Source organism: Lygodium microphyllum, chromosome 30, assembly GCF_053477565.2.
Source record: "Lygodium microphyllum isolate KBCC chromosome 30, Lygodium_microphyllum_v1.1.10, whole genome shotgun sequence".
Taxonomy (NCBI): Eukaryota; Viridiplantae; Streptophyta; class Polypodiopsida; order Schizaeales; family Lygodiaceae; genus Lygodium; species Lygodium microphyllum.
Genome location: NC_141164.1, coordinates 41266093 through 41286315, shown reverse-complemented (window position 1 = coordinate 41286315; position 20223 = coordinate 41266093). Strand labels below are relative to the sequence as shown.

Here is a 20223-nt window from a genome sequence, read left to right as displayed (position 1 = left end):
GCGTGGTATAGCATCAGTTAATGATCATCAGGGACTGATTATCGAATGTTGATTTTCAATGTATGATCAATAATATTCAATGGTATTCAGCTTAGTTTTTTATCAGCTTGAGAGCCGTTTATGGTCACTTTTTGGATCGGTTGTGCATCAGTTTTTGCACTGATTGTTGGTCAATTTTTGCAATGAGTTTGTGATCAATTTGGGGGTCACATTTGCAGCAGTTTGTGATCAGTTCTCAGATCAGCAAGTGATCAGTTTATGATCAGATTATGCTCAGTTTTCAATGGTTTACATCTAGTTCAATGGACAACAGCGTATGTTATAATACCATTGATGTTTTAGCCATGGTTTATGCTTGGTTATGCTGTGCTATGGTTTGGTTTTGCCAGATGAGTTGAGCTCATGAGAAATGGGTATGTCACATGATAATCTGGTAATGTTTTTGAGATTCTTTATGAGTCTTATGTTATGTTATGTTATGTTGGCTAGTAATTTTCAGCATATTTTGGGCATATGAAATGGTTGAACAGCAGTGCGCAATGTTGTGTTGACTATGATGCCCTATGGAAATTCCAATGTAGTACTTTGCTTTTGATGTATTTGGCAATGCAATCGAGAACAATTGCAAGGATTTCAAGGGGGAGGGCTATAATGAGTACATGTATTTTTTAAACCTCACTTAACATGTGGATTAATTTTTAATCACGTGATTAAGTAAATGTTGCACATGTGAGGTGCAACTACGCTTAAAGTAAATTTACGAGCCCAAGACCCGAAGAAATCACGAGATGTCAAAGGCAAAAGTTGCTATACGTTATGCCGCACAAGTACTTGGTGGTATTTGGTGCCAGTTATTGGCCTAGGTCATCCATTTGGCCATAAGTGTCAGTTGGTGACACTAGAGAAGTGGCGTTTAATGGTACCTAATGCCAATCTGATGGTCAAAGATGGTGCAAAGATACTTGAGAATGGAAGTTGCCTAGCCAATTTAATTATTGGCCAATTAGATTATTTTTCAGGGCACCAAAATAATTATTAGATTAATTTTTTGTATTTAAATACTGAAAATTAATATTTAATTATAAAAAATGTTGAAAAGACCATTTCGAAAGACTGCCACTTGTGAAAAATCCCCATACAAGACTGAAAAACGTCTTTAGGGGCTAGAGAGAGGCATTTCTATAAATTCCTACAAGAGAGAGAGAGAGAGAAGAGAAGCTGCTGATCTGATTTGCAATCATTGGAGAATCTTCTGAGGCAGTCGGGGGCAAAAGAAGACCAATTAACAGTAAGAGACAACATCTACAATCTAATGAGGCAGGGCAACAGCAATAAATGACTGATTTTCTTCAATTCTTTGCATCTACATGCTGTTGTGGTAAGGCAGTAGCTGCACTTGACTAATTTTTAGTCATTCTTCACGACAAAACTCTGAATTTCCTCTCTCTTCAGCTTTCTCTCTCATCTCCCAGCCATTTCACAGCCTTGCTCCCAAGATCTAAGCATTTGGACTCTTGGAAGCTGAGAAATTGCAAATTTCTCTGCTGTAAACCCTAATTTACGGTAGAAATTAGAGTTTAGCAGCTGCCTCGAGAAGCATGCCAAAAATGGGAAGCTCCAAGGCTTGGATTCAACAGGGCTGAAGGTGAATTTCAGCTAAATTCAGGTGGAGGACTAGCCAGCCATTGAATTTGGTGCATTTTTCATTTCCATCAAAGCAGCTGAAGGCCAATCAATTGCCCGAATCAAGGGGCAAATCGGATCAAAGACTTGCTAGTGACTAGCAAGGGGAGTGGGAATACCGAAAGGAATTGGGAGAATCCCATCGTAAATCAACTTATTCTTTAATAAAGCTAAAGAAATACCGAAAGGGACGCCAATTTTGGGGCCAATTCGGTGTGCATTGTCCAAGATCAATAGGTAAATTTGTATTTTCAAATTTGCATTAATTGTTTACTGCTGTAATTTAGTTGTAATCAGAGATTTACCACCCATCCACGGAAGGAAGGCTGGTTACAGACGGTATTCTATTGTGGGCACAAGTTTGTATATGTTCATGGAGAGCTCTCTCTCTCTTTCCCCTACACTCATGGACATGAAGATGAATCTAGGGCCTCTCTAGTATGGTTTTCCATTTGAGGATAATGATTTTGCATCTGATACATTCACTCTTTGCTAGTAATGGATCTTATTTGCTTTCAATGACACAACATGTATCTAGGTCTTGGTAATCTTGTATCACCAGCTATATAAGAAAACCTAATGTTACTCCATCCTAAGCTCTTTATGTGCACTTACAGAAGTACCATAAGGGGTACCATGGTTTGGAGCTGATCAATATCAATTCACACTATGCAAGAGCATTCTAATTCTCCCATCTCTTGAGGTTTTATTACTGATACACTATTTCAAATAATATGATTGCACATTAGATTGTTCGCTACTCTTTGGTTTCTAACCAAAGGTTGGTTTTACCACATGGCACTACGATCACCCAACTATCCTACCACACAAGGTCAAGGCGACCTGAACCTGTTAGAAAAGTGTGGAGCAACGGAACCAAAGAGACGGTGCTAACAGATTTGTTGTGAATACAAAGAACACAAAAGAAGAACAACACAATAACCTCAAAGAAGATAGACTCAAAAAAAAGAGCTCAACTGTGTGTACAATAGCACAAGTTGTGGGTAACCCCCAATGTTCCCAAAGTGCTGCAATCTCCCTCTCTCCACCAAGAAGCAAACATGCTGAATAGATGAGTATGGTCATGATGGTGACAATGGAGCAAAGACTACCTATATGTAAGGAAAAAGAAAAACATGAATTATGACTAGCCGGCCAACATCAGCATAGGCCAAAAACACCAATCAGCAAGCTAAAATGCAGTTAGCATATAACAAAAATGCACTATGTCCACAGACTTGGTCAGCTTGAAATATGTAATCTACTAACACCCTCTCTCATATCATGGGTGATCAATACAATAAAATATATAATGATTAAGGACTCATCATAATACATACAACAATGATACTCGAACAAGACCCTAGATACCCAAGCAATGGGTAATCAAGCCACCACCAAGGTGCCTCAAAAAGACAATGACGTCAACGTCAACCATACCAATCCTTGACCACAAAGAGTAGAAATAGTCATATCCCAATGCCTAACACAAACCAACTCCATAGAAGCATATCATGACCATCGATTTCCCACCTTCGGCCAAACCGCCAAAGTGTCCCATCATGTTACATTAAATAAGGAGCAAAAACCGCTATGTCAAACATCATAGCACAAGCTTGAAAGGCAAAGTAGCTCCAAGATTTCAATATGCTAGACTTAGTCAATGTTGCAGAAAGCCACACTTAGGATCCATCGCACCTGCATATGGATGAAGCTCAGATGCCCCACCACTACCCTCTACTCACACTACATCTCTAGCACTAGACAATCACAAGGAATGCTAGCACCACTATGGATAGTGTTGAGCTGAAACACACTTTTCAGCTGATTAGCATTCTTGAACAGCCCCAAAACACACTTAATTAATGAAAAACACTAAAAAGGGAAGCGGTCCGAGAGAATTTCAACGGTCCCCCAAAAACCCTAATTCTTTGGGACACCCTTCAACATCTATAAATAGACAGGCTGGCCCCCTTCAGCCTCATCCCTTTTTTGCAAGTTTCTCGCCCTTGAGTGCAGATTTCAGGCATCAATCTACCTCCACGTGGCTGTCCAATCTTCGCAACTGCTGCCACATCTCTGTCAGCCCTTGCAGTGCCTTGACGCCTTCCTCCAAGCTGCCACCCCACTGTCTAGTGCCATCTTCCAGGCTGCGTTTAGCATCCACTTGCCATCGCCAACATCTCCACCATCTCCCAGTGCTTGCATTTGACCCACATCAGTGAGGCGTTAGTCTCCACACCCTCCAACTGCCTATGTTTGGGCTCCCTCTGCTTGGTGACAGTGTGGCTACTTCCCTCCCCATCAGGTAACATCCTTCAACTTGCATCTACACCCTTTTGGAGCCACCTAGCATCATCTCTCTCGTCTACAATTGTCATCTCACTCTCCTCAACCTCCTAGCATTAGCATTTTGTAGATTCCTCACTCCACACTCCGACTGGTGGTCACAAACTTAGGATCCGTCTCCAGTGGATGTCACTCTCCTACACTTTGCTATGCCCTTGAGTATCTATACACTCTCACATTCATTTACACTACTCATTCACTTCAGAGTTGTGCTCTCCTCTCTCTTCTTTTGTTTGTTTGAGTTTTGAGTTTTGCATTTAGGGTTTGAGTTTTGCTTTCTCTGCCTATGTCTGTCTCTTTGTGTTTCTATTGTGATCGTACACTTTGTGTTTCCTTAGTACAAACCCTAGCGGTTTTCTTCACATGGTATCAAAGCCGGTGCTCTTGTAAAGAGTATCGTGCGAATATTGTGGAGAGCTTGGTTTTGTGCGAGACACACAATACAACTCATAACCAAATCACAATGTCACAAACACCCTCTTCTCCAGTTCCTATGATGTCCTATCAAGCTTCCCCATCACTAGAGGACCTGAGACGGCATTAGGGACTCAATGAGGAGGACCCCACTCCACCTTCACTGTCACCTTCTTTTTCTACTCCTATTCCGAATTTCACCCACATGACAGAGGAGTACTATCGCAACAAGTACAGTGATGTTTATACCCCTCCTCCCAGTTTTACTACCACATTCGGACCGGTTGGTGAGGCTGGCCACCTCTCCGATCATGGAGGGTATTCAACATTCGGAACATCTACCAATCCATCTTCATCATCGCAGCCAAGTCCACTATCAAGTTTGTACAATCCTTTTGAGTTGCATGAATCAAAACCCTCACCTATTTCTTCTTTTGAGTTACAGGTTCCGAATGGCTTTGTGTATGTGAACTTCAATAGAGAGGGCTCTCGAAGCCGACATAATTTAGATATATCTACAGCTTTTGTTTCATTTAAGCATGTAACACACACTTCTCAATTCCCTCCCATCCCACCCTCTTCTATGTTACACCTCGATCACCTCTCATCATCTTTCCAAAACCTTGGATTACACTCCACCTCCGCATCACACACACTAGGGGTTGGATCTTCCATCTCCGCTCCTAGCACCTTCTCATTCTCTACCCCATTCTCTACCTCTTTGCACCTTGGTACTTCGTTAGGAGGAAGTCATCCTTTAACACAATGCCTCTCACCTTTCCGCAAATGAGCACACCCATAGCACCTGGGACAATTGTGATGGACATCCCCCTCACTACCCCCAAATTCACATCCCACATGACCACTCAAGCAAGGGTTTCCATCCTCAACTTATGGTGCTTCTTCACACTCTCCTTGGGTTACACCTACACAGGGATTCCCATCTTTTGATCCACATGTTCCCATCCCACCTCCTTGCGTTACTCATGTGGCTACCATACCCATGCCTAGTCAGCCCATCCCTACCTATGAATTCACCTTGCACACTCGTTGTATGCCTGGTGGGCACTCTGGGGCCCATTCCCAAGTGTACTCCACTCCCCCATCCTACCCGCATTACACTTTCCCCCATTATCCATCACCTAGCACTACTACTCCTATTGCAATGGCCAAAAATGCCTTCATGGATAAGACTCATTGTAACGGGTGGAATTTTACCACTTGGTCAAATTTCACACAACAAGTGCTTGAGTCTCAAGGTCTTTGGAACCTCATTGTTGGTCTAGAGCTTATGCCAAACCCTCGATAGCTCACCCTGACTACATCCATCAATGAAGAGCCCACAATACTGCAACCAATGTTGAGGTAATGCAAGGACTGCTTCCTAAGTTTCACTCTCAGTTACAACACTTCCCGCTCGCGTCAAAGCATTGAAGTGAACTTCTCGACCGCTATGCAGCTAGAGATCATACTTGGCACATAAATCTCAACTTTGAGCTTCAAGAGTTCTCTATTAAGGAAGGGGATGATCTGAAAGTCAAGCTGGCTGAATATAGGCGGTTACTCACCGAGTTCGCCACTACTGGCTCTCCGAAGCCAGATGACGATCAGGTTACATTCTTCTTGAATAAGTTGCCCGAAAAATACTTCAATTTCATTCAGCACATCATTTCACAACCTAGATTGCCGACCTTCTACGAGTTGGAGTGTCAATTATTGCATTATGCGAGGCTGCACTATTAAGTCCATAAGAAATCCTCATCACAGCCTTATTTAGAGCAAAGGGGATTGGTTGCCTATTCTTTGGGAAGGGAAACCAATAGTGGCAAGAACTCGCAAGATGTGAAGGCAAGCCAATCCAAGGGTGACACCTCTTCCTCAAAGGAAACCAAAGAATCTAGACCTATCTAGTAGCAACTCCCTAAGAAAAATAAGTTTTGCACACACCGCCAAAGATCCGGCCATGTGGACGAGGAGTGTCGCTCCAAGGCCCAAGGTCTCCTAGCTAAAAAGCATAAGCAAACCACTTCGACTACACATTCCAATGGGGCTACGCCTCCTGCTTCTGCTTCATCTTCACCCTCAACACCAGTCGTTGCTACTAGACGTAGCATGCGGACAGCCTCAGAAGACAGTCTCTTTCACTACCCCTGAGGGATTGTCTAATTGGTTTGTAGGTTCCAATCCCATTGCACTTCATGCATCCCTCTCTACCTTGTCAGGCATTTCATTGGCAAAGATCTACTACTGGGCGTACGCGATGGTGACCACACTCTTAGACTAGCATGTCTCCAGGTCCCTAAGGATACCCTCAGTCAATCTAGCATCAATTTTTTGTACTCTTAGAGTCGCGCCTATAGGATTCATTGTCCTAAGCTTTTCCATTCTTATGTCTTCCATTGCATTTACTCACACACATCCACATTCATTGCATTGTACTTTCGATTAGTTTTTTACTTTCTCTTATCGTTCTCGCTTTGGAGCATCTCAATACTGGCCTCTGTGCTTGCAGATTCTTATCTCTTTTGCAAGGTTTTGTATTTCAATCGTGCTAACTTGCAAGTTTGCTTTGGTCCTTCTAGGATTGGAGACATGGGGATGCGCACCATTTCTTTCATGGTTTCATCATCCTAGGAGTGTTTGCTCTTCTTCCAGCATGGAGGCTTCCCCTCCTGCAACGGATCGTGCAACATCACTCTTAATGCTTTCATGGCAATGACTTCTACCTTGCTCTTCCAACAGGATGCTTCATCCTTTTCATCATCCCTTCCATTCATCTTGATTCTCGACACCACACAAAGACTGATATTAGGCTCCTCTTTCTCCTTTGGCATCTACATCCACGTTGAGAGGGGGTTCCTCCCCTTCTTGGTATTCTACAAGCTTCAACACTTTGTCTTCGACATCGGCTTCTCCCCCCGTTGTACCTTTTCCCTTTGCATTGCATGATTTCATCATCTTTGTACTAGGGTGCTTGGGCAAGTGAATAATTTTCCCATGAGGGACACTGTCCTAGTGGCACCTACTGCATGAGCATTCTTCAGCATGTAGCATACTTTGTATCTCTTTGTACAGAGGACCACTTGAGTGGATCCTAAGCTGTTTCCACCAACTACTCTTGTCACCACACCACCATACTCCTTCTTCACATGGATACCTCATCCCCTTTTTTCCTCGTCATCGACACCTCGAGTGGATGGGTAAGCTTGTACTGTTTTGTGATGTGTTGGGTGTATCCTCCCTACTCCTATCTTCTGGGCCCCTATTACTCAATCGGCTTCATCCCATAAAATTTAACTCTCACCTTTTTTTTTTAAAGTTCAATGTGGTTCCATCCACCTTTGTAGGGCTTGGTAGGCCACTAGGCAACTGGCATGCACCCTTTGTCCAATGCCCTATCCTCTAGGGTGACTACTTGGACTCCCTTAGTAACATAACTATCACCTCTGTAGTCTTGGGCAGCCGAAGTGCACCATTGTCAAATGCCCTCGCTACTTTGGGGTGGGATGCCTTGGGTTAAGTAAGCATCAAAGTGGTTAGCCTAACCTTTCTGCTCAATTTTGGGTTTGAGAGGGAATGTTGAGCTAAAACACGCTTTTTAGCTGATTAGCATTCTTTTAAAACCCCAAAACAAACTTAATTAATGAAAAACCCTAAAAAGAGACATTGAATGCCAACTCTGGGGTCTTGTGTCCGACGAGGAAGACCTTGAAATTCATCACAGATGACACGCAAAGAAACTTGCTCGCCTCGGATTGAGAGAGTTTCAATGGTCCCTCAAAAACCCTAATTCTTTGGGATACCCTTCAACATCTATAAATAGGCACACTGCCCTCATTCAACCTCATCCCTTTTTTGCAAGTTTCTCACCCTTGAGTACAGATTTCAGCCATCAATCTACCTCCACATGGCTGTTCAGCCTTCATAATTGTTGCCACCTCTCCATCAGCCCTTGTAGTGCCTTGGTGCCTTCCTCCAACCCCCGCTATTTGGAACCATCTTCTAGGCTACGTTTGGCATCCCCCTGACCTCACCAACATCTCCACCGGTCTCTTGGTCCTTGCGTTTGACCCACATCAGCCACACGTCAGTCTTCACACCCTCTAGTTGCTTGCGCTTGGGCTCCCTCTACCTAGTGGCAGTGTGGCTACTTCCCTCTCCATTAGGCAACATCCTTCAGCTTGCATTTGCACCCTTTTGGAGCCGCCTGGTATCATCTCTCTCTTTTGTAGTTGTCACCTCAATCCCCTCAACCTCCCGGCATCAACGTTTTGCGAATTCCTCACTCCACACTCCAACTGACAGTCACAAACTTGGGATCCATCTCCAATGGACGTCACTCTCCGACACTTTGCTCTGCCCTTGAGTATTTGTACACTCTTACATTCATTTACAGTACTCATTCACTTCAGAGTTGTGTTCTTTTCTCTCTTCTTCTATTTGTGTATGAGTTTCTGTGTTTGAGTTTTGAGTTTTGAGTTTTATATTTAGGGTTTGCTTTTTCTGTCTCTGTCTGTCTCTTTATGTTTCTGTCATGGTCATATACTCCGTGTTTCCTTAGTACAAAGCCTAGCAGTTTTCTTCACAGCTAGAAAGATGAAGATGCCAGCACAACCTTCGCCATTTGGCCACCAGAGTCAAAGTCTAAATCTAAGAATGATGACTCATCTTCTTCTTCTTCTTCGTCTTCTTCTTCTTCTTCTCCAAAATTGCTAGTTTCTTGTGGTCCTTTTGAAGATGGCCCTTCTTACCACAATGGTAGCACTGACTTTTCTTCTTCTTTTGCTCATCACCCCTCTCTAAGCAGCAAAAGCATCTATCTTACCGCAATATTTGAGCTTGTGAGACATTAGCCACACCATCAAACTTTGGAGGTAGCTTGTAGAGTATAGTCCCCACAAGATGAGCTTTAAGAATGGCAAATTGCATGTTGCAAAGTTGATCCTAGATCTATGTCACCCTAGGAATCAGTAGCCCGGAACCTAATATTATATAATTGTCCATAGAGGATCACAGTTGGCATGGTCAACAGAGCCTCGTACATAAGTTGCAGCTTCTCTGACACCTTTCAATATGTCCTACAAGATATAACTGCCAAAGGACTCCCTTCAAGATGCAATGAGGAGAGTTGCATATGCTCATAATAGAGAAATTAATGAATTGTATCAATAGCCTTGAACCTAATATTATGTAACTTTCCATAGAAGGTCACACTTGGCATGGTCGACATAGCCTCGTACACAAGTTGTAGCTTCTCCCACACCTTTAAACACGTCCTACAAGAGGTAACTGCCAAAGGACTCCCTTCAAGATGCAATGAGGAGACTTGCGTATGCTTGAGCATTGTCATTGTCCCAAGTGAGTAATGATTCTTCATGGTTGTCTTCGTCCAATCATTTGAAAGAGGGAAGGGCTTTTGGGGATGCAAGGCCAATTGTGAAAGGATATACCAAATGCGCTTCTACACAAACCAAGTTTTCATAACAGCATCTCAAGTGGGATAGTCTCGCACTCAGCTTATCATCAGTGTTGCCACATGGAGGAGCCATTTGGGTGAGATGCTGAGAAGATAAAGAGATATGAGAAAGAAAGGCACTTTTGGAGAAACAACCCAATACCATGAGTTCAATAGTTCAAGCAAAAAGAAAACAGTTCACATTAGAGAGAGGGGCAAATGTGAAGAGACTCTAGTGATAGAAGCACAACAACCGACACATGTGATCCTTCCTCTAAATGTGTTAGATCAAGCTGTAAACACAAACATGCTGAAATGCAGGTTGAAGATGCTAAGGCCTATGGAAAAAAAACTGAAAATCGACTGCACAAACAGCAAAACAGCAGCAACTAAGCTGAAAACGATGGCAAATCAGTAAAGACGCAGGTTGGAACAGTGAAATCCCAAGTACAGCAGCAAAAACACAGGTGCAGCACTGCAGAAACAGGCTGCCCTAATGCTTAAAACTGCCACCTGAAGAAACTGTTATTTAGGCCTGTCTGGATTGGGACAGCAACAAACACAAAAAATCTGGGGCAGTCTACACACAATCAGACCTGAAAACAGCAGTCAAACACAGCAACTAGCACCAAAACCAGGAGATTTGGGCTTTGATATCATGTCAAGAAATTGTGGGCAATGAAAGCAAAGAGATGGTGCAGGTGCTGAAAGATCTGCTGTAAACGCAAAGAACACAAAAGAATAGCAAGAACACAATGAGCTTAGAGAGAATAGAATTGAGAAATGGAATCCATACACCATTGGAGCTTTACTATGTCCTGCGTCCTATACATTGAAGCCCAACATGAGCCACCCCTTTTAGCTCAAGCTATGTGTGTGTGTTTTTAGGCAGGCTAAGGAATTAAGATTATGGTCAGCGAAATTATCTAAGGAGTCCTTATGGATTATGATTGGCGAAATTATCCGCATTCACAGTCACTTGCTCTGCCACTGAATGCAAGTTACATTGTGTGGAGTCCCATTAGGAACCAAAGATAGTAACGTGATTCCAAAACATGTAATATTACAGAACTACAAACAACTTTCACATCTTTGGTTTTTATTAGTAGAGGAAAAACAAAGCTCACATTTGGCATATGTAACATGCAGATCCCTTGCTTGCATCATATATCACTTGTATATGCAACCCAAACTGCAAGTGAGTTAACTTACGTAATATTTTTGCTGATAGATGCCAAATCCTAGCTCTTTGGAGTATCTCTGTCTGGAGCTGGATACCCATCTAAAGTCCAAATCCGCTTATCATCTACTGCAGAGCCAACTGTGAAGTGGTAGATGCTCTGAAATTCCTTCCCTTTCAATCCAAGAATTTGATGAACTGTCAAAAACAACCTTTTAGAATCAATATCAATATATTTATCGATGAGAATTGAAGATTACAGAAAAAGTAAGCACAAAGGCACATAACAAGTGTAACACAAATCAAAGAAATGAAGAATCATACAAAGAACCTGTATCATATATTAAACAGTGATTAACCATATAAAGATTGCTGTGCAGCTTAACATGAACCCCCAAAAAAGAAGAATATTTGAAAAGAAGGAAACTACAAACCTGGATCATCAAAATAGCAACCCATGCCTGAGGCTGAGATGCCAACAGCATGAGCTTCTAAATATAGCAGCTGCCCAAGCACTCCAGACTCCCAAAATAAGCGTGGATACATCCAAGCGCCCTTTTCAGTGATAGACTCAAACCGTGCTATCATAGCTACACTGAAACAGCCATCTCCAGCCATGTCCTTTGGATACAAACATGATGACAAAATAAATTAATACAATGATATATTATTCCCCGAGTAGTAACGAGAAAAATCAGAACTCTTCAAGTGTTACACCTAAATTACATAGCCTTTCATCTTGCATAACTGAAACACCCAACCACCCCCCCCAAAAAAAGGGACACCGGTGAAAACTTTACAGTTGAAGGTTAAGACAATAATCAATTTGTCTATCACAAGCTGGACATTAGAAATATTACAGTTGAACGTTCAGGCATTTTCTCTGTCACAAGTGACAGCGTTGTTCATTCAAAAGGTGGTGTTATACCTTTGTTCCTTTACCCTCCCCTACCTGCTCCTCCCACAGACACCTTGTCCCTCCCTTCTCCCTTCCTGTCCCTTGTGCTCTGGAAGAGTATCACTACAGTGATATATTAACGAGAATAGGCAGCACATCGTCTACTGAAAAGAAGCACAAGAACCATTCAGAAGAGTAAATGCCAGCTCATCATGTTGAGCCACCAAAACCAAGGCATGCATTAATATTAAATTTTCATACATTAGTGCCTAGCTTTACTCCTTATTAACAGCAGCCAAAAGAGCTTCATTGAAAAATAAAAGGCTTTATTTTTGGAAGGTAGGACAAAATGCCCAAGAATCCTGTCTATCCTGTTGTTATAGCTCCACCCAGCTGCCACCAGCCGTGCTGCCATCATCCCCAGCCTAATTTGCTGCTGTCAAGCCTATTTTGGAGCCGCCCAGCTGATCGCCATCACCATCAGCTGCTGTCCCTGTTGTCATCACCTATTGCAGCTGTGTTTTCACTTGGCTGCCTGGTTTTTCACTGCCTGGAGGACAGCCAGCCAACATCATCACCATCCTCATTTTCTACTACCCATGGAGTTTGCATTTTCAGCCCAGCCAGCCTTGTGTTTGCAGCCCAGGGTCATCCACGACATTGCACTGCCCAAAGGACTGTGTTCTGCTCCCTCCTTTTCTGTCCACAACATCATCCTCTCCGGTAGACTGCTACTCCTGCATTTGGGATCCATCACAAGTACAACACTCCCGGAGCTGCTCTTCACGTCTTCAACACAACTCCCAATCCACCTATAACCCAGTCCTTGAGACATGAGGTTCGAGGCCTCCATGGTATCCTCTATATTCCTATACACTCATCTTCATTGAACATTCACCAGACATATACATCATGTTATTGTAAATTCTTTGTTTCTCTATGTTTGCCCTAGCATTTCTATCCATGGTATGGGAGCCAATGGTCTTCTAAAAGAGTATCCTATAGCTATCAAAAAAGCTTGGCATTCACAAGCACTCAAGCACACCTTTCAAGACTCTCCACCAAAGCAATGCCCTCAAAGATATCTCCTTAGTCCCAATGTCCCCCTCCCTAAAAGTTCTAACTTCTAAGGGAATTGTATTGTTGGGTGCAAAGTCCCTTTTACTCCCGCTCCCGTGTATAAATTTACTTGTACATGTGACCGCACCTTTGTGTTGTGGGTGTAAGTGTACCATACCCTAAGTATAAATACATTCTTTTATTCTTTGTGTGTACCACACTGGTACACACCCATCTCGAGTCTCCATTCTCTCTGCACACTCTCTACTGCTGAATACACCTTTTCTGCACACACTACTTGGGTACTTCCATTCACCCCTTCAAACTAGTATCAGAGCTGCGGCAAGAGTGTGCACGCATCTTGAGGGCTGTACAGGTCAGTCTTTGAGTGCACATGTGAGGAGACAAGCAAGTCGTCACTTCTGTGTGCAAGCGTCAAGCAGTCAGTGATCAGTTTGACCAGCATTTCAGCAGGCATAGGTCACGAGCAGCAGGTGCAGGTCAGGTCACAACCAGGCAGGCAAAAGTGTTTTAGGCAATCGACAGGTCACGTTTGCCCAAGTGGCATCAACATTTGACTTGCGCGACTGCAGGCAATGACCCATCCGCAGGCTGGCACAGGTCACAGGGGGCTGTCACCAGAATTGCAACAGCACTTTTGACACAATTCAGACAGCTTTTGTCATTTTTTTATACATTATTTTATTTCCTGCAAGCATGCCCCCTACTCATTGACAGGGGTTCACATGCGTAAGCACAAGGCTCAGATTTGTGAAGATTTGTACCCAGAAATTTGGGGCTATTCCTAGATTTGATGCTGTTCATGCAAAACAGAGACATTTGACCCAAAAATTGCAGACATTATGCGCATTTGACCCCGAAATTTTGGGGCTTTTCATGTACAAGTGAAATTTTGCTCAACTGAGACAATTTCACTGAAATTTGTGCACATTTGAATCCCAAAATTTGGGGGCTTTGCAGAATATGTGAAATTTCTACAAATTTTGCCCATATTTGACACTCAAGATGATTTATTAATGCAATTGGGGCAGATTTATTGCAAAAATTTTGGGGCTTTTTGCATTGGTGATGCATTTTGAGCTGATTTGTGCTTTGACAGTAAAATTACAGTAGATTCACTGCTGAGTGGGAGAATTTGAGCTTGGGAGTGATGTATTATTGGCGTGGGAGCTATCTCTTATGCATATGTATCAGATTTGGTTCATATATATGCTGTAATCAGTCCTAGGGACTGAAATAGCAGTATAATATCTGCTTCTTGGGCAACTTTGGAAGTGCAAGTTTGAATACTTGCTGTTGTATTCAGCAACCTTGCTACTGGCTGAAAGTATTCAGCATTTTACTGCAGTTTTTTATTGTTAGCTGGAAGTGCATCTACATCTGACACAAAGAATCTTTTTGAGATTCGCAAATTTGACGGCAATGGCTTTGATCTTTGGAAAAATCGTATGCAAGGTATACTTTTTTAGAAGGATTGTGATGATGTTTCGGTAGAACATAAACCTATTGCTTTGTCAGATGAGGATTGGGCTAAAATGGATAAGAAAGCCATTACTTACATCAAAATGGCAATCACTAATGATATCTTGGTTGATTTCAAGGGACTCACCACTGCTTGTGCAGTTTGGGAGAAACTCGAGGCTATGTATGTATGAGAATATGACTCCTATCAATTAGGAACATCTCGTGTGAAAGTTGGTCAACTTGAAGCTTGATGAGTCTAAGCGTGCCTCAGAGCATTTAAATACTTTCACTAGTATTTTAAGTCAGTTACAAGATGCAAGCTTGCTGGCTTTTGATCCTAAGCTGAGGGCTATCTTCTTGCTCATGACTTTGCTAGATTCATGGGAAGCATTAGTTGTGTCATTGAGCAACCACCCCAACCTAACATTTGATGGTGTGTGTGGTTCTATTCTCAATGAGGAGATTAGACGCAAGGCAAGTGGGGAGAACAGTGGATCAGCCTATAACGTAAAAGAACAAATTGAAAAGAGGTCAATTGCTATAAATAAGCACAAAAATCGCAGCAAAAGCAAGGAAAAACAGCAAGATATCACTTGCTATCAGTGTGGATGCAAAGGGCATAAAAAGCCCAATTGCAAGTGTGAAGAAAGCTGCTTGAGTTTGTACTAAGGAAACACAAAGTGTACGACCATGAAAGAAACACAAAGAGACAGACACAGACACGAATAGCAAAACTCAAACCCTAAATGAAAAACTCAAAACTCAAACACAACCACAAGAAGAGAGAGAACACAACTTTGAAGTGAATGAATACTATAAATGAATGTAAGAGTGTACAGACACACAAGGGTAGAGCAAAGTATCGGAGAGTGACATCCACCGGAGACAGATCCCAAGTTTGTAACCACCAATTGGAGTATAGAATGGAGAGGATTCAGCAAACGCAGGTGTCAAGAGGACCTAGAGCACCAAACACAAGCTGGCGTAACCTGGATAGATGATGAAGAGGGCTACCAGCTGTCGCCTAGTGTGGAGGAGCTATCCCCTGATGGAGGAAGCTGCCGCCTGGGTAGATGACACTAAACGCAAGCTGTGGATGCAATTGCCAGGTACCGCCACATGTAGAACAGGTCCAAACACAGTAGCAAAAGGTCGCCTAATGATGGAGATGGGCTGCCAGCTGTCGCCTACACACTAGAGGAGCAAACGCAGCAACAGGTGTGGCAATAGTCTCTAGGGCTGGGCAGCCACGTGTGTGTGGACTGACGGCTGAAATTTGCACTCAAGGGTGTGAAACCTACACATACGGAAATCAAGCTGAATGGGAGCAGCCTATCTATTTAAAGTTGTTGAAGGGTGCCCCAAAGAATTAGGGTTTTTGGGGGACCACTAAAAGCCTCTTGGACTACCCCCCTTTTTAGGGTTTTTTTTTCCAAGTGTCTTTTGGAGCTGTTTAAGAATGCTAATCAACTGAAAAGTGTGTTTTAGCTCAACAACCTCTCGTAGGCCCAAAACTGAGCCAAAAAGTTAGGCTAGTCACTTTGATGTTTACTTACCCTAAGGCGTCCCATCCCAAAGCAACCAAGGCATTGGACAAAGGGTGAACGTCAGCTACCCAGTGTCCTACCAAGACTACAGAGGTGATAGTTATCTTATCAAGGGAGTCCAAGAAGTCACCCCAAAGAGGACAGGGCATCAAACCAAGGGTGCACGTCGATTGCCCAATGGTCTACCAAGCCCTATAAAAGCGGATGGAACCTGTAACCGGCCTGTTCACTAGAAAGGGCGGTAGTGTACAACCAAAATTTATAAATGCTTTCACCCAATTCACAGTCGCCCACTTTACCTGAACTTAAAGACACAGAATCAAGAAGAAATACAGGAAGCTAGCATGCTCCTATTGCGACACAGACACCTTGTTGGCCCCTAAGTCAGGCGCCCCTTGCAGTATTTCTTTATTCATTAACAAAGGGATAATCCCACAATAACCTGCCTACAAGCTATCCCTGTACAAAGTGGAGAAGGAAACACACTTCCAACCCGATTTCGACACCATAACGGCAGTAAAACTTGACCTGGTCATTATCCCTACTCAATTGGTGCCTCCATACACCTAAACACACTCAATGAAGTGCCTGGTAAGAAATTCAGCACGCTGCATTTTCTGGTTTTTGTCTTTAAACTGCTCCAAAATACATGTACAGTGTCCCTGGAGCTTCCTTGAAGCTTTTGGAGCAAATAGACACCAAAAATGTCCAAAAACCCAAACCTGCAAAAATATACAGCAGGCTGTAATTTCCTGTTTTGGGCCCTATTTTACCTGCCAATCACTTGTGTGCATAGCCAACGGGCTCCCGCACCTTATGGCCCACTTGCCCTTTGAATCCTGCGAGATTTCACGCGAGAAATCTCAGGAAAACAGCGTTTTCCACACAAGTATCTGCTTGAGAATGCAATTAGCAAACCCTGTACCTGTTCAAGAGGCTCTTGCCTCGGCAATTATGCATAAACCCACAACACTGTACATGATCCATCTGATCAGCCCACAACACTGTACATAATCCATCTGATCAGCCCACAACACTGTACATAATCCATCTGCTCAGATAAGGAGAGAGTGACCTAGGAGGAGCAAGCTCAACCTCTGTACATGAGTCAAAGATGAAGAAGAACCCTCCATAGCTGATGTATTTGCAGCAATCTGCCCTCAGCCCCATGAGTTCCATGCTCCCATCTGCCCCTCATGCATTCAAACTCGTTTTTGTGCTGCTCTCTCTCTCTCTCTTTTGGGAATTTATGCCCAATTTGTGACACATGGCATACATGTAACAATTTTCCTGTTTAAGCCTTTCGGTCTAAAATTCTCTATGATCGGTGCAAAATTTGACCTCGGCACAGACCAGAGAATTAATCCTCGTGCAAAAACGAAGATAATGACGCGAACAGATTCTGGGGTCCAAAAATAGTAACTCCCTAAATTTTAGGAGCTGCTTCCATTGCATCCCCACTAGTCTTCTGACCATCTTTGCAGACTATGGCTACATCCAAATTTACAATGTAGCTCAACTGAAAGTGAATTTCCACTAATGACCCCATATGGACTAATCTCTTGGAGATTTGTCCATCTTAACTTTGAACTAGTCTCTTCCAGGCTAGTTCTTCAACACACTTGCCCATATACACTTTCACAAGTCTCTTCCAGGCTTGTCAATCTACAGTGCCATCAGTCTCTTCCAGACTTGTACTGGACCTTAACTATCCAGTCTTGACTCATTGGACATTCCTGTCCGTTTCACATACTGGCCATGCAACTCAGGCGTTTAGATTTCAAGAGGGATCCTTCCAAAAAGAAAAACCAAATAAAGTAGTAATAAAGAAATCAGCAAAAAGGTAATAGTTGTCACAGTCTTGTGACATACCTCCCTCTCAAAATCGCAAACGTCCTCGTTTGCATGAATGTCATACATGCTTCTAGCTAACCCAATGAACTTACACTTGGCAGCACATGTACAACACATGCATGCTATCAATCAGCATTGTGTACTGAACACACTGTTAACACATGTATGTTCTAACTGTGAAACATGGCAGACTATCATCATGTGATTCCACATCACTGTTTCCAGATATAGTGGCCGGAACACCACAATGATATCCCCATAGTGGCAGATTCTCATTTGATGACTCCACATCACCCTGACTAGAGATCTAGTGGCCGGTACATCAAAATGATATCCCCACTGTGTCAATTCAAAGAATACATGCCCGATTGAGTAACCATTGTTACAACAAGTATTCAATTCAATAGAAGTAAAAACTGTATTCTTGCAAGCAATACTTACTTCTTTAGCACTGAGAAAACCATATGGACACAATAAGTGTTAACCTGTACAAAATCTGTTTCTGTACATAATTTCTTTCTTGAGCAATTGTCACTTTGACAATCTATTTCAGCTTAGAGATACAAGGGGTCAAGGTAGGTTGCAAGCGAAATGCTTCAAGTTCCAACACATTAGGTGACTCTGCAAGTTCACCTTCGTCCATCCACTTAGCATCTATAGTTGGATAGTTCTTGAACTTAACCAAATACCTTCTAGCAACCTTGCCTTTCACTTTCCTTTCCTTGTGTGCCAGTACCTGTTCTGGAACAAGAATTTCATTAAGTTCCTCAACTTCGGGCTGTTCCTCAGCTGGCATATCTTCTGGCACATCACCCACATAGGGTCTAAGAAGACTTACATGGAAAGCATTATGAATCTTCCAATTGCCAAGCAATTTCAGCCTATAGCTGACATCACAAATCTTCTCTGTTACTTGAAAAGGCCCATAGTATCGCATACTAAGCTTAGTGAAAAGACTTCCCTTGCCTTTCCGCTTCTTTAAGTGTGCCTTTTCAAACCGCAACAGTACCCAATCATCAAGTGAAAATAACAATTAACGACGGTGATGATCAACAGCTTTCTTTTGCTTTGCTTGAGTCCTTTCAAGGGCATGCTTAACTTTCTAATACATTTCATCCATACTCTGCACATACTGATCTGCCTGAAAGATCTTATCCTTTGTATGCAAAATGGGAGGAACCTTTTTACCACCTTCAACAATTTCAAAAGGGGCTTTGCCTGTTGACGAATGAATAGCACTTAAGCAGATCCAAGACAGTAAAATTTGCCTCTTCTGACTGTCCATCAGTCTGTGGATGAAATGACGATGAGAACTTAAGCGTTGTGCCCATGTTCTCAAATATGCCTCTCCAGAATAGACTTGTCATCCGTGGATCACCGTCACTGACAATAGACTTGGCATACCATGATACTTGAAGACATTGCACATAAACAAACGTGCCATCTGATCTGGTTTTATCTTCTTCCTGACAGGATTGAAATGAGCCTGTTTGCTAAACCTGCAAATAATAGTCCATATCCCATCATTGTCTGTGTCCTTGGAAGATCAAAGATAAATTCCATAGCTATCCTTTCCCATGGTTTATCTGGAATAGGCAATGGCTGTAAAAGCCTTGGTGCTTTTTACTTATCAAACTTGACCTTCTAGCAAATCAAACACTGCCGCACAAAAGCATCCACGTCTCTCCTCAAAGTAGACCAATAAAAGAATGTTTCTACTGCTTTGACTGTTGCATCAATACCACGATGCTTTGCATACGGTGGAGAATGACTCTCTGTCATAACTTTCCGTCTCAATGGCATAGTCACACATAGTCTACCATGCATCAACATGAAACCATCCTTGAGAAGATAATGCTCATGATGTTGTCCATTGACAAGCTGATCAAAGATCCTTGCAAAATCTTCATCATCAGCATATTGTTCATTCATATCATCAAGCTCATGATGATAAGGAATTGACACAGCTGAAATTTGTGGCTTCCTTGACAAAGCATCAGCCACAACATTCTTTTTGCCTTCCACATGCACAATCTAAAAATGAAACATTGTCTAGACAACAAAATCTGCCCCAAGTAGGTAGTGTTTCCAACTAGAAAGCACATGAATCACAGCCAACAATTCTTTCTCATAGACCTACATAGTCTTCTCTGGCTCTCGCAAGATTCTGCTTTCATAAGCCACTACCCGGCCATCTTGCATTAGCACTGCACCAATGCTATTGCCACAGGCATCACACTGGACAACAAATGACTTCCTAAGATCTGGCAGAATGATCACTGGACTAGAAGTCATCTTT

General features: G+C 42.6%; 1 protein-coding gene across 4 annotated transcripts in view; it reads right to left on the bottom strand.

Annotated features, from left to right (window-relative positions):
* The window catches only part of LOC148009777 (uncharacterized), a 44299-nt gene that overhangs the window by 11958 nt on the left and 12118 nt on the right, over positions 1–20223 (bottom strand). For 3 of the 4 annotated variants that reach the window (XM_087672534.1, XM_087672533.1, XM_087672532.1), the window contains exons 2-3: positions 11516–11702; positions 11114–11279 (exon numbers count right to left, since the gene is read on the bottom strand). In XM_087672534.1, coding sequence (XP_087528660.1) covers positions 11143–11279; positions 11516–11702 — 324 coding nt within the window. In that variant the 3' untranslated portion in view covers positions 11114–11142. Of the gene's footprint in view, positions 1–11113; positions 11280–11515; positions 11703–11837; positions 12144–20223 lie in introns of those variants that run through there. The other variant, XM_087672535.1, reaches the window with a different exon arrangement.